This window comes from Pseudophryne corroboree, chromosome 1 (assembly GCF_028390025.1).
Source record: "Pseudophryne corroboree isolate aPseCor3 chromosome 1, aPseCor3.hap2, whole genome shotgun sequence".
NCBI lineage: Eukaryota > Metazoa > Chordata > Amphibia > Anura > Myobatrachidae > Pseudophryne > Pseudophryne corroboree.
The window spans coordinates 78,843,286-78,858,943 of record NC_086444.1 but is presented as its reverse complement, the minus strand read 5'-3'; the positions used below and the strand labels follow the sequence as shown (position 1 = coordinate 78,858,943).

Here is a 15,658-nt window from a genome sequence, read left to right as displayed (position 1 = left end):
CCAGAGGCCAAGAAACTGGGTGTCTCCCCAGTATTAGGAATGCTCAGATGGGAAAAAGCAAGATGTTGTGTTTTAATACGTAGAGAACCCGAAATGCTGTTGCTAAGGGCAACAGCAAAACCCTAAAGGGTTACCAACGGGTGTGGCAGTAAACTCCTTGGTCAGAGATGGAATAATAGACACAAGGAGAGTCTCCACAATCCTAATTCTCACTTGCAGTGCACAGGTTCAGTTTACTGCCACTAAGCTGACACCTAAACACCTTTCACACACTGAGAAAGGATTTTGGCAGGCAAGTCTGAGAATACAGCCGCAAACTTGCTAAGTTCACAGAGTAGCAAAAGAACCCCAGCAAGTTAAACGACTGACTCCAGTCTTACTGCTAGGTCTGGATTGGCAGAGTGTAGTACCAAATCCCCAGGCCTATTTGCAGTAAGCAACAACAAATTCAAAGCTACACAGTACTGGCTAACTTTCAGGAACTGACTAACCAACAAAGATTCAGCAGCATCTGCTTAACCTGAGAAGAGGGTTTATAAAGCAGGTGCTGTCCACGCCCCACTCAGACCTCACAGACTGTGAGCACAAAAACCAGCACCGGATCCCCTGCCGTGCACAGAGCCTGTAACCATTGCACAGCAAAAGACCCGAACCGGAGTATCAGCTGCGCTCAGGTTACTGCGCTAGCACTTGTCTCCCGGTTGCCATGACAACGTGGCAGCACAGGGCAGGAGACCCTAACAGTACCCCCCCCCTCTGATGAGGGGTCAAAGAACCCCTACCAACGGGTTTATCGGGGAACTGCGAGAAGAAAGAGCGTATCAGTCTGGGGGCATGAAGATCACAACTGCGCACCCACGACCGCTCCTCCGGGCCATACCCCTTCCAGTCCACCATCTTGGAGTCAAGAATCCTTTCAACAACAAACTCCCTCTGGCCACGTATCAGAAGAGGGGAAGGTCTTCCACTGGAAGAAGGATTACTAATCGCCCATTTTAAAAGGGAACAATTAAATGTTTTATTGATACCCAAAGAACGGGGCAGATCTAACTGAAATGCCACCGGATTGATAACCCTGGTGATCTTATAAGGGCCGATGAACCGGGGGCCTAACTTATGAGATGGCTGTCTCAACTTCAAATTCTTGGTAGACAACCAGACGAAGTCTCCTAATTTGAAGCTGCAGGGTCTTTTCCGCTTATCAAAAACCCTTTTGGTCACTAATGACACAGACACAAGGGCTTTCTTCACTTTCCTCCAAATACCTCTAAGGACCGAAACCACAGAGGAACCACCAGGCGTGGAGTCCAGGGGGTCAAAAGAATTGGCCTTAGGATGATGCCCATACACACAAAGGAAGGGAGAGATCCCTGTAGCAGAGTGAGCCGCGTTGTTATAGGCAAACTCTGCCATGGACAGATGAGCAACCCAGTCAGTCTGACACTTGGAGACATAACACCTGAGGAACTGCTCCAAGGACTGGTTCACCCTTTCAGTCTGCCCATTAGACTGTGGATGGTAGCCTGACGACAAGCTGACAGAAATCTGGAGATCGGAACAAAATGCCCTCCAGAATTTGGCCACAAACTGGGATCCGCGGTCAGAGACCACATCAAGTGGCAACCCGTGGAGACGCACAACATGCAGCATAAATAATTCAGACAGGCGTCTGGCCGATGGCAGCCCACCCAGTGGAACGAAGTGCGCCATCTTCGAAAACCTGTCAACGATGGCTGTCATCCCCGAGGATTTGGGCAAGTCCACCACAAAATCCATTAAAATGTGGGTCCATGGCTTAGATGGAATAGAGAGTGGATGTAATGGGCCAACAGGAACCCCTCTAGGAGTCTTATTTCGGGCACAGATGTCACATGCCCAAACCCACTGATCCACATCCTTAGCCACCGAGGGCCACCACACCGCCCTAGATATCAACTCCCGAGTTCTGGCAATACCCGGGTGACCTGCCGACTTCTTGGCATGGAATTCTAGGAACACTCGCTGTCTTAACCTAGGAGGCACAAACAAAAGACCTACCGGAAGGTCTGGAGGAGCCTGCTCCTGTGCTCTAAGGACTAATGACAAGAGGTCCTGGGTAATGCCCACTTTAATACATGAGGGGGACACAATGGGCAACGGCTCCTCGGTGGTCTCCTAGATTGGAGCAAAACTCTGCGAGAGCGCATCAGCCTTGATGTTTTTTGACCCAGGGCGATATGTTATCAAAAAATTAAAGCGAGCAAAAAACAAAGCCCATCGTGCCTGCCTGGCATTGAGACGCTTCGCTGACTCTAAATATGCCAGATTCTTATGGTCGGTGAGAATTGAGACCACAAACTTAGCCCCCTCAAGCCAGTGTCTCCACTCCTCGAGTGCATCCTTAATAGCCAACAATTCCCAGTTACCCACGTCCTAATTCATCTCAGCAGGCGAAAATTTACGGGAAAAGTAAGCACAGGGATGAAGACGATTATCAGACACTCCCATCTGAGAGAGCACTGCCCCAATACCCATCTCAGAGGCATCCACCTCCACCACAAAAGGACGCTCTGGATCTGGGTGTCGCAGCACCTTGGCCGAGACAAATGCCCTTTTGAGACGGGCAAAAGCTGCTTTGGCCTCACAAGACCAGTGAGCAATATCCGCCCCTTTCTTAGTGAGTGCCACCAAGGGCGCCACTATAGACGAAAATCCAGTGATAAATCGTCTATAAAAATTCGCAAAGCCCAGGAAACGCTGAAGCGCCTTCAAACTAGTGGGCTGCACCCAATCCAGGACTGCCTGTACCTTGGAACCCTCCATTTGGAAACCTTCTGGGGAGATAATATATCCTAGAAATGCGATTTGCTGAACTTCAAATTCGCACTTCTCCAGCTTCGCCCCAAGCCGGTGGTCTCTGAGTTTCTGGAGGACTAAGCGTACATGCTTCCGATGTTCCTCCAGGGAATGGGAGAAGATTAGGATGTCATCTAAGTATACAACTAAGAATCTATCCAAATATTCCCTGAGCACATCGTTCATGAAATCCTGGAAGACTGCCGGGGCATTACAGAGCCCAAAAGGCATAACCAAATATTCATAATGCCCTGAGTGGGTATTAAAGGCAGTCTTCCATTCATCCCCCTCTCTTATTCGGATTAGATTGTACGCACCGCGTAGGTCAATCTTAGAAAAAATGGTGGCAGTACGAAGCTGGTCAAACAAGACCGAAATGAGAGGCAGTGGGTATGAGTTTTTAATCGTGATACGGTTCAATTCCCTGAAGTCGATGCAGGGTCGCAACGAACCGTCCTTTTTACCCACGAAGAAGAACCCCGACCCAACTGGAGACTGTGAAGGTCTGATAAATCCCTTAGCCAAGTTCTCCTGAATGTACTCTGCCATAGCCTGAGTCTCAGGACGTGACAGGGAGTACAACCTGCTCTTGGGAAGCTTAGCATTCGGGAACAAATCAATGGCACAGTCATAGGGGCGATGGGGAGGTAGTACCTCTGCAACTTTTTTGGAGAACACGTCCGCAAAATCTGCATAACACCCTGGCATTCCTGGCAAACTTAGCTGCGAGAGCCTGACTGGAAGGCTCAAGCAACTCCTGAAACAATCAGTACCCCAACTAAGAATCTCCCCAGAGACCCAGTCAAATTGAGGATTGTGGGCCCTTAACCAGGGTAACCCCAACACCAATGGGGCAAAAGTACAGACAGTCACATATAAGGACAATTTTTCAGAGTGTGTGGCTCCAATAAACAAAGAAATCTGGCTAGTGCAAGATGTAATTTTACCATGGGATAATGGTTCCCCGTTTAACCCACAAATCTCAATTTCCGATGCCAAGGGTACTAAGGGAACAAAGTGTTTCAGGGCGAATTGGCGGTCCATAAAAACCCCGTCGGCCCCACTGTCCACAAAGGCCTCAGTCTTGACAGTTTGACCGAGGATCTTCAAGGTCACCGGAATGATAAAAGTCTTCTTGGAAATTCTGACTTCTGGCCTGACAGGATATTTCCCATCACCCTCAGGCCCTGAAGTTTTCCGGCTTTTCTGGGCATGATACTACCAAATGACCCTTATTCCCACAGTACAAATACAACCCCTGCTGTCTCCTCCGCGTCTTCTCACGCGAGGAGAGGCGGCTAGCCCCAATCTACATAGGCTCCTCGGAAAATTCCTCAGAGTCTGAGGTTCCCTTGGGAAAGAAGGAAACCTCGGTCTCTCTTTCAAGCCTACGCTCTCTCAGCCGTCTATCCACCCGGATGGATAACTGCATGAGCTGATCCAAGCTATCAGGCAAGGAATATTGTACCAGTTGGTCTTTTATCTGGTTAGAAAGACCTCTTCGGTACTGGTGTCTCAGGGCTGGGTCATTCCACTGGGTTTCATGGGCCAACCTCCGAAACTCCGTACAGTAAACCTCAACTGGTCTTCGCCCTTGCTTAAGGATCGAAATCTGAGCCTCGGCTGAGGCCGTCTTGTCAGGGTCATCATACAACATGCCCAGTGCCGTAAAAAAAGCATCAACACTTTTAAGTGACGGACAGTCAGGCTGCAACCCATATGCCCAGACCTGTGGGTCTCCTTGTAGCAAGGAAATCACTATGCCCACCGGCTGAATCTCCGACCCAGAAGACTGAGGCCTAAGCTGGAAATATAGCTTGCAGCTCTCCTTGAAACAAAAGAACTGCGAGCGATCTCCAGAAAAACGATCCGGAAGATTTACTTTCGACTCCTTAACCCCTGAAGGTGCTGCTGCTGCGGGAGCTCCGCCAGCGGCCTGGGAGGTGTGCATTTTAATGGACAAATCATTAAATTGTCGAGTCAGGACCTGCACCTGATCGACCACCTGTTGCAAAGTATTTTGAGGGGTATGCTCCATATTCCCACAAAATTTCAACAGGAGTATTTTGCTGCTGAATATGTTATGCACACCAGTGCCTGCAGGAATGTACTGGTGTCTGAACTGTTATGCACACCAGTGCCCGCAGGAATGTACTGGTGTCTGAACGGAGAGGGATGCAAAACAAATGAACTCACAGACAGACTGGGGAATATGACACCACGTACACAGAAGGTGATAGGGTAAAAAAACAAACACAAAGTGAACAGAGAAGCCCAGAGGCCAAGAAACTGGGTGTCTCCCCAGTATTAGGAATGCTCAGATGGGAAAAAGCAAGATGTTGTGTTTTAATACGTAGAGAACCCGAAATGCTGTTGCTAAGGGCAACAGCAAAACCCTAAAGGGTTACCAACGGGTGTGGCAGTAAACTCCTTGGTCAGAGATGGAATAATAGACACAAGGAGAGTCTCCACAATCCTAATCCTCACTTGCAGTGCACAGGTTCAACTTACTGCCACTAAGCTGACACCTGAACACCTTGCACAGTGAGAAAGGATTTTGGCAGGCAAGTCTGAGAATACAGCCGCAAACTTGCTAAGTTCACAGAGTAGCAAAAGAACCCCAGCAAGTTAAACGACTGACTCCAGTCTTACTGCTAGGTCTGGATTGGCAGAGTGTAGTACTAAATCCCCAGGCCTATTTGCAGTAAGCAACAACAAATTCAAAGCTACACAGTACTGGCTAACTTTCAGGAACTGACTAACCAACAAACCTGCTTAACCTGAGAAGAGGGTTTATAAAGCAGGTGCTGTCCACGCCCCACTCAGACCTCACAGACTGTGAGCACAAAAACCAGCACCGGATCCCCTGCCGTGCACAGAGCCTGTAACCACTGCACAGCAAAAGACCCGAACCGGAGTATCAGCTGCGCTCAGGTTACTCCGCTAGCATTTGTCTCCCGGTTGCCATGACGACGTGGCAGCACAGGGCAGGAGACCCTAACATCCTGACACTCGCCTAGCCGAAGCTAAGGCCAACAGCATGACCACTTTCCATGTGAGATACTTTAGCTACACAGTCTTAAGTGGCTCAAACCAATGGGATTTAAGGAAATCCAACACCACGTTAAGATCCCAAGGTGCCACTGGTGGCACAAAAGAGGGTTGAATATGCAGCACCCCCTTAACAAACGTCTGAACCTCAGGCAGAGAAGCCAGCTCTTTTTGAAAGAAAATGGATAAGGCCGAAATCTGGACCTTTATGGACCCTAATTTTAGGCCCATAGTCACACCTGACTGTAGGAAGTTTAGGAATCGACCCAGCTGGAATTCCTCTGTAGGGGCCTTCCTGGCCTCACACCAAGCAACATATTTTCGCCATATACGGTGATAATGTTTTGCTGTCACATCCTTCCTAGCCTTTATCAGCGTAGGAATAACTTCTTCCGGAATGCCCTTTTCTGCTAGGATCCGGCGTTCAACCGCCATGCTGTCAAACGCAGCCGCGGTAAGTCTTGGAACAGACAGGGCCCCTGTTGTAACAGGTCCTGTCTGAGAGGCAGAGGCCATGGGTCCTCTGTGAGGATTTCTTGCAGTTCTGGGTACCAAGTCCTTCTTGGCCAATCCGGAACAATGAGTATTGTTCTCACTCCGCTTTTTCTTATGATTCTCAGCACCTTGGGTATGAGAGGAAGAGGAGGAAACACATAGACCAACTGAAACACCCACGGTGCGTCCACAGCTATCGCCTGAGGGTCCCTTGACCTGGCGCAATACCTTCTTAGCTTTTTGTTGAGACGGGACGCCATCATGTCCACCTGTGGCAGCTCCCATCGATTTGTAATCTGCGTGAAGACTTCTTGATGAAGTCCCCACTCTCCAGGGTGGAGGTCGTGTCTGCTGAGAAAGTCTGCTTCCCAGTTGTCCACTCCTGGAATGAACACTGCTGACAGTGCGTGCACGTGATTCTCCACCCAACGAAGAATCCTGGTGGCTTCCGCCATTGCCACCCTGCTTCTTGTGCCGCCCTGGCGGTTTACATGGGCCACTGTAGTGATGTCTGACTGAATCAGCACTGGTTTGTTTTGAAGCAGAGGCTCCGCTTGACTCAGGGCGTTGTATATGGCCCTTAGTTCCAAGATATTGATGTGCAGACTAGTCTCCTGACTTGACCACAGACCTTGGAAGTTCCTTCCCTGAGTGACTGCCCCCCATCCTCGGAGGCTTGCATCCGTGGTCACCAGGACCCAGTCCTGTATGCCGAACCTGCGGCTCTCGAGGAGGTGAGCACTTTGCAGCCACCACAGAAGAGACACCCTGGCCCTGGGGGACAGGGTGATCAGCCGATGCATCTGAAGATGCGATCCGGACCACTTGTCCAACAGGTCCCACTGAAAGATCCTCGCATGGAACCTGCCGAAGGGTATGGCTTCGTATGAGGCCACCATCTTCCCTAGGACTCGCGTGCAATGATGCACCGATACCTGTGTTGGTTTTAGGAGTCCTTTGACCAGAGTCATGATCTCCTGCACCTTCTCCTCCGGGAGAAACTCCCTTTTCTGGTCCGTGTCCAGAATCATGCCCAGGAAGGGCAGACGCGTCGTAGGAATCAGCTGCGACTTTGGAATATTCAGAATCCAGCCGTGCTGTCGCAACACTTCCTGAGAGTGTGCTACGCTGATCAGCAACTGCTCCCTGGACCTCGCCTTTATGAGGAGATCGTCCAAGTATGGGATAATTGTACCTCCTTGCTTCCGAAGGAGTACCATCATTTCCGCCATCACCTTGGTAAATATTCTCGGTGCCGTGGACAGGCCAAACGGCAACGTCTGGAATTGGTAATGACAGTCCTGTACCACAAACCTGAGGTACTCCTGATGCGGTGGATAAATGGAGACATGTAAGTAAGCATCCTTGACGTCCAGAGACACCATAAAATCCCCCTCTTCCAGGCTTGCAGATGACCGCTCTGAGCGATTCCATTTTGAACTTGAATTTCTTCAGATAAATGTTCAGGGATTTTTAAATTCAAAATGGGTCTGACCGAACCGTCCGGTTTCGGTACTACAAACATAGTGGAATAGTATCCCCTTCCCTGTTGAAGGAGGGGAACCTTTACCACCACCTGCTGGATATATAGTTTGTAAATTGCCGCCAACACTAGCTCCCTCTCCATGGGGGAAGCTGGCAAGGCCGATTTTAGGTAACGGTGAGGGGGCGTCACTTCGAATTCCAGCTTGTATCCCTGAGACACAATTTGTATAGCCCAAGGATCGACCTGAGAGCTAACCCACTGGTGGCTGAAATTTCTGAGAAGCGCCCCCACCGCTCCTGGCTCCGCCTGGGGAGCCCCAGCGTCATGCGGTGGATTTAGAGGAAGCCGGGGAGGACTTTTGTTCCTGAGAACTAGCTGTATGGTGCAGCTTTTTCCCTTTACCCCTGCCTCTGGCAAGAAAAGATGCTCCTCTGACTTTCTTGCTTTTTTGAGAACGAAAGGACTCCATTTGGTAATACGGTGCTTTCTTCGGCTGTGAGGGAACATAAGGCAAGAAATTTGACTTCCCAGCTGTAGCTGTGGAAACGAGGTCCGAGAGACCGTCCCCAAATAATTCCTCACCCTTATAAGGCAAAACCTCCATGTTTTTTTAGAGTCGACATCCCCTGTCCATTGCCGAGTCCATAAGACCCTTCTGGCAGAAATGGACATTGCGTTTATTCTAGAGCCCAGCAGGCAAATGTCCCTCTGGGCATCCAGCATATATAGGACCGAGTCCTTGATGTGTCCCAGGGTCAGCATAACAGTTTCAGTTTCCCTGTCCAGGGTATCTATCTCTTCCGAGAGATTATCAGTCCATGCTGCTACAGCACTACACATCCAGGCTGAAGCAATTGCTGGCCTCAGTAGTGTACCAGAATGTGTATAAATAGACTTCAGGATAGCTTCCTGCTTTCTATCCGCAGGATCCTTCAGAGCGGCCGTATCCTGAGACGGCAGGGCCACCCTCTTAGACAAGCTTGTCAGTGCTTTGTCTACCCTAGGGGAGGATTCCCAGCGTAACCTGTCCGTTGGCGGGAAAGGATACCCCATCAGTAATCTCTTGGAAATTATTACTTTCCTATCAGGGGAATCCCATGCTTTTTCACATAATTCATTTAATTCATGTGATGGGGGAAACGTCACTTCTTGCTTTTTCTCCCCATACATATAAACCCTCTTGTCAGGGACAGGGTTTTCCTCTGAAATGTGCAATACATCCTTCATTGCTATTATCATGTAGCGGATGGCCTTAGTCATTTTAGGCTGCAACTTTGCATCATCGTCATCGACACTGGAGTCAGACTCCGTGTCGGCATCTGTGTCAACTATCTGGGATAGTGGGCGCTTATGAGACCCTGACGGCCTCTGAGCTGTAGGATCAGACACGGGTTGAGACCCTGACTGTCCCACTGCTTCAGCTTTATCCAACCTTTTATGCAAGGAGTTTACATTATCATTTAACACCATCCACATATCCCTCCAATCAGGTGTCGGCACCGTCGGCGGCGACACCACATTCATCTGCACTTGTTCTGCCTCCACGTATCCTTCCTCATCAAACATGTCGACACTGACGTACCGACACACCGCAGACACACAGGGAATGCTCTGACTGAGGACAGGACCCCACAAAGACTTTTCGGGAGACAGAGAGAGTTTGCCAGCACACACCCCAGCGCTATATAACCCAGGGATTACACTGTAATTTAGTGTCTACCCAGTAGCTGCTGTCAGTGATAATTTGCACCTAAATTTATGTGCCCCCCCCCCCCCCCCCTCTCTTTTTTACCCTTTTTGCACCTGGATACTGCAGGGGAGAGTCTGGGGAGCTTCTTTCCAGCGGAGCTGTGGAGAGAAAATGGCGCTGGTGCGCTGAGGAAGAAGGCCAGGCCCCCTCAGCGGCGGGCTTCTGTCCCGCTTCTCTGTGTAAAAAATGGCGGGGGCCCGTACATATATACAGTACCTGACTGTATATATGTATTAATTGGCCAAAAGGTATATTGATTGCTGCCCAGGGCGCCCCCCCCTGCGCCCTGCACCCTACAGTGACGGAGTGTGCGGGTGTGCTGTGAGAGCAATGAGTGAACCTTAAGTGAAGATAGGAGTCTTCTGCCGCCGCTTTCGATGTCTTCATGCTTCTGCTGCTTCTGTTCTTCTGGCTCTGCGAGGGGGACAGCGGCGCGGCTTCGGGAACGGACGATCAAGGTTAGGTACCTGTATTCGATCCCTCTGGAGCTAATGGTGTCCTGTAGCCTAAGAAGCGCAACCTAGCTGCAGTTAGGCAGGTTTGCTTCTCTCCCCTCAGTCCCACGTAGCAGAGAGTCTGTTGCCAGCAGAAGCTCCCTGAAAATAAAAAACCTAACTAAAATACTTTCTACTTAGTAAGCTCAGGAGAGCCCACTAAAAGCACCCAGCTCTGGCCGGGCACATATTCTAACTGAGGTCTGGAGGAGGGGCATAGAGGGAGGAGCCAGTGCACACCAGGTAGTACTAAATCTTTCTTTAAAGTGCCCAGTCTCCTGCGGAGCCCGTCTATTCCCCATGGTCCTTACGGAGTCCCCAGCATCCACTAGGACGTTAGAGAAAAGATTTTAGCTTAACTTGGTATGAGGTCACTGCCAGGTGTATACTGTTTTCATCCCATTTTTAAAGAGATTTGCTGCTCAAATTTTATCATAGCTGTTAATCCATTTTTTATTTTGTTTAATGTGTTAATAAATTTATTGGATCTACTCATTTTGACTACTCTTTTATCATATTACATATATATATATTTTTTTTTAGATCTACGTTTATTGAATCTCTCTAAGACACCATTGGTCGCTATATCCCCCACTCCCCTGTGTTATATATATATATATATATAGTTTTAATATGTATAATTTCTGTCTCTGCAATCGGAAATGTTTGTAGAAAAAAGTTGTTTTTGTTTATATTTTATTTCCCTAACAGGTGACACCAGAGGAATTCACCAACTACTATGCTGGCGTCAGCGCTTCGATCGATACCGACGTGTACTTCATCACCATGATGAAACACGCCTGGCGACTATAAGTGTATGATTTTAAATGACACCAGATATCTTCGGATTCTGGGCTAATTGTATTCTCCCATCGGGTTATAATATAAGCGCATGACAAATAACCACTCAATGATCTTACTAACCTTCACTGAATCAATACTGGCTTTAATTTCCTTTTTCGATTACAGGTCTACTTTACTTGTATTAATCCTTTCCTTAGATTGAAAAAAAAAAAAACCCTCTCATTGTGAAGTGTTAGATTTTACAGTAGAATGGATTAGTTATTTTGTGAGAACGTAATACACTAGCTGAATACCTGTGCTTCGCTACGGAATTCCAAGTATTTCCGTGCGTGTAACTTTCATTTTGAAGGACTTCCGGGTAAACTACATTTTTAGTCTTTCCATCAGGCTGGAGAATGGTCAGGCTGTGAGAGGAGCCACCTCTGGATAAGGCAACATACATACAACTGGCAGTGGGAGAAGCAGTCACTCCTCAGATCCACACCAGCCGCTTTCACGCTCTGCCCCTGGGCTTTGTTAATAGTCTTGGCGTAGCAGACCTTTACCGGGAACTGCAGCCGTTTGAACTAGAAATGGTAGTCTGATGGGATCAGAGGAATTCTCGGGTGGATGCTAAAGAAGCCCCTAACAACCCTCCAATTAAAAATGAAACAAAAATCGACAGATTGTCAGTAAAAGAATCGTTACAAAATGATTGTTTTTAAACCTAGATTAACATGCTGCTAAAAATATATGCACCTACTCAGGGCCTAATTCAGACCTAATTGCTGGGCAGAGATTTTTGAAGCCCTGCAATCAGATAGTCGCCGCCTATGGGGGGAGTGTTTTTTTGCTGTGCAAGTGTGCGATCTCATGTGTAGCAGAGCTGCACAAACTGACTTTTCACCTCTTTGGGGTGGAGTTTTGAAAAATCCCTTCTTAGTGGGTGCCTACTTCACAAAACAAAGCTACTGTCCAAATATCAAGTTCCTAGACCTCATGGTTCCGGAGATTTCGTGCTCAGTCAGCCAATGGTATTTGGCTTTTATATACAGGCCGGTTCTAGATCTTGTGGTGCCCAGGGCGAATGTTTCCTTTGGCGCCCCGCCCCCTCACAGGCAAAACAGGGTTAGTGCGGCAAAAATAGGGGCATGGTTTCATAGAGAAGGGGTGTTGCCATAGTTATGCCCCTGTAGCTGTGCCCCCTGTAGAGTTTTGCCCCCTGTAGCTGTACCCCCAGTAGAGTTTTGCCTCTTGTACTTTTGCCCCCTGTAGCTGTGCCTCCAGTAGAGTTGTGCTCCCTGTAGAGTTGTGCCCCCTGTAGCTGTACCCCCAGTAGAGTTGTGCCCCCAGTAGAGTTGTGCCCCCTGTACTTTTGCCCCCTGTAGCTGTGCCCCCAGTAAAGTTGTGCCCCCAGTAGAGTTATGCTCCCTGTAGAGTTGTGCCCCCTGTAGTTTTGCCCCTAGTTGTGCCGCTTACAAAACAAAACAAAAATACCATCCCCGCTCCTGCCTCCTGACCGCTGCTGCTGTCTCTGAACGCCCACTCCTCGAATCTATGGGAGAGACGTCATGACGTCTCTCCCATAGAGCCGCACAGACACTAGAGGTCAGTTAGGACCTCTAGCGTCTGCGGCTGCTCCCACAATGACGTGCGGTGCGCGATGACATCAGGCGCATCGCACGGCAGCATTTGGGAGGGTCAGCCGGCGCAGTGGCGGCGGTAGCGCCCTTAAGGACGCGGAGCCCCGGCCAAAAATCCTGCTTGCACGCGGCAAGAGCCGCTCCTGTTTATAAACTGTATGTAGATAACAGACCTGGAGATCTGTGTACTAAGTCTCGGAGAGAGATACAGTGGAAAGGGACAAAGAGCCAGATGTACTAAGCCTTGAAAAGTGATAAAGTGACAGACAATCAGCTCCTAACTGCCAGATTACAGGCCCTGTTTCAAAAATGACAGTTAGAAGCTGGTTGGCTGGTACTTTATCACTTTCCTCTTTATCACTTTTCAAGGCTTAGTACATCTGGCCCAAAGTACCAGTCCACCAGCTCCTAGCTGTCATTTTGCAAACACAGCCTTTAATATGACAGTTATGTGCTGATTAGCTGGTACTTTATCTCTGTCCACTTACTACATAGAGCCCTTGTCATGCAGCGTCAGGTTCTGCGTCCAAATTTACAATACTCGTGGATGGACAAAATTTACAGATTTGTTCATTTGGAGCTTAGAGCATACCGCTCAATCCCATAGGTGCCCATTGCTGTGTTTGGCGTATGACGGTCGCGGGCGGTGGCCATATTTTTTCAGTTTGTGGCTAAATTTACCAACTGAAAAAGCACATGGTCTAGCCTCCCTATAGCTGGTTTATTGGCAGGAACTATTAAAGGGCTTGATCTCTATCCGTAGGGCTATAATATAATGGGGCTGATTCTGAGTCACACGTAGAAGCCTGTTCTACATCTTTATAATGTGGGTTTTCATTAAACTAATGCAGGAATCATGCATGCACAAGCGGAACCCATGCTGCTTATTGATATTCCACCGGCCATTAGTATCTGCACTTTAACCAGTCCCATGCTAGGTGTAAGAGATCCGTCAGAAACCAGTTTTCCTTCCCCGCATATGTACGACTCAGAATCACACGGTGCCCACAGCCTTCCCATGGCACTCCCACATATCAGGGCTGTTCCATGCAAGTGCTTTGCCACTGCCCAGTTACCCTAAACGCCCTATTTCATGGACAGGCAGATCAGGCCAATTTGCTTCTGTCTCAGTGTAGATCGGACATACAGAAAAATGTGGAAAGTCGGGTCTGCACATACGCTGTATGCAAATACTCGCCTTTCGTGTCCTTGAAGAGAGATCTGTGCTATCTAGAATCAGCCCAAATGGGTTGCCAGCTAAGTAAATACCAAGTAGTAGTTATAGAATGAGAGTGAATTAGAGTTGACTGTAATTCCCGTAAGATTTGTGCAGTGGCTTTCACATGTAACCTCAGCAGAATAAGTGCTAGGAGACAGATGCATCTGTACCATTGGAGGTGTATCATTCCCATTAGCCTAGTATACGTTTATGAGTTGATAATGATGACGTCTGAGTCTTTGCGAAGGACGTTTCTTTGCTCTAGATTTAAAGTTCTGTATATACTGTAGTAAGATAATAAAATATGTTGCTGTAGAATTGTTAAAAATACAGATGCATTTTTGTGTGTGCTCAAAGTCACAATTACATAATTAGGTCCAAATCAGACCCTCTGTATAGCTAGGATAGAATCCAGAAGATAATCCACATCGGGTCTGCAAAATGCTGCAATATCCACCTTCTACACAGGTTTATAAACCAAAGCGTCGATCGGGATTGAGGTTCTGCAACAGCCATCAGCAACCAATAAGAATTATTCTGAGGGAGCCATTGTGTGAGAGAGTCTCCACGCCCTGTGTAGCAAGACACATTTTCATTCTTAAATATTGGCTGACAGTGTATACAGTAGCTGGTGGGACCGGCTGTGATGGGCATATACATCAGTCCTGTCCTAAACAAGTTTTCCGTAAAGTGTGTCTGCTTTCTTCTCTGGAAGGCAAAAATGCCCAGGAAGAGTGGTTGTGGTATGTTAGGTCGTCATGCATCAGGCCAACATAAAATATGAGAATATCAACACAGTTGAACTGTCGACAGTGATCATGTCTGCACATATATAATGTCGACCTGATAGAATGTCGAACTAACATCTCTGGTAGCTCAGCGGTCACTTACCTGGCCCGGCGGCAGCAGCAGCGTCTTCTTCAGGGTCGCCGCTGCATTACGGTGAGTATTTTAACTCTGATCCCTAACCCTTCTCTTAGTGCCAAACCCTAACCCCCACTGCCACAGCCTAACCCTAACCTTCCGGTGACGCCTAACTCTAACTGATGGCATTCAGAGAATGTCGGAATTTTACATGGGGACATTCTGAGGATGTCAATGTGGTGCCTGTTGGCATGTCGAACTATGCCAACATTGTAGTGTTGACCATCTAACCGGATACCGGAAGAGTAAAATGCCCATGAGGAGTAAAGTGCCCAGAATGGGTAAATCCTTAGGAAGGAAAAAAGACTTTTACATACATCTCACATACTGTCAGTCGAGATGTCTACATCTGTCAGCGGATATTGCGACATACACTGTATGAAGTGACCCCTTTTGAAGAAGAACCATAAAATGCATCGGCAAAGAGAAGCTTGGTCCATGCCATGTGCCGATTTTACAGAAGCTTCAACAATTTATGCATGGACAACCAGAAGCAGTGGCCCCACCATCTAGGTGTAGGGGGAGGGACCGACAGAGGGCGCAACGGCTCCCTTGTTATGGCACTAATAGCAGCAATTAGTTTCATGGCAATAACAACTTAATTGTTGCTTTGCATCTAACGACTATATCGCCAGATTCGCACCAGGACCAGTAAATCGGAGCAGTACGGATGGTGTAATGGTTAGCATTACTGCCTCACAGCACTGAGGTCATGGGTTCCATTCCCACCATGGCCCTCCTTGTGTGGAGTTTGTATATTCTCCCCGTACTTGCGTGGGTTTCCTCCGGGTACTCCGGTTTCCTCCCACAATCCAAAAATATACTGGTAGGTTAATTGGCTTCCAAAAAACTTAACCCTAGAGTGAATGTGTGTGCGTGTACATGTGATAGGGAATATAGATTGTAAGCTCCACTGGGGCAGGGACTGATGTGAATGGCCAAATATTCTCTGTAAAGCGCTGCGGAATATGTGTGCGC

The 15,658-nt window shown here is 48.2% G+C and overlaps 1 protein-coding gene across 3 annotated transcripts in view; it reads left to right on the top strand.

The window, feature by feature from the left end:
* CAPSL (calcyphosine like) overlaps positions 1 to 15,658 on the top strand; it is a 112,488-nt gene that overhangs the window by 94,246 nt on the left and 2,584 nt on the right. The window contains exon 5 of one of the 3 annotated variants that reach the window (XM_063960842.1): positions 10,823 to 10,926. The exons of 1 other annotated variant lie outside the window; for it this stretch is intronic. In XM_063960842.1, coding sequence (XP_063816912.1) covers positions 10,823 to 10,924 — 102 coding nt within the window. In that variant the 3' untranslated portion in view covers positions 10,925 to 10,926. Of the gene's footprint in view, positions 1 to 10,822; positions 10,930 to 15,658 lie in introns of those variants that run through there. One more of the 3 variants, XM_063960851.1, reaches the window with a different exon arrangement.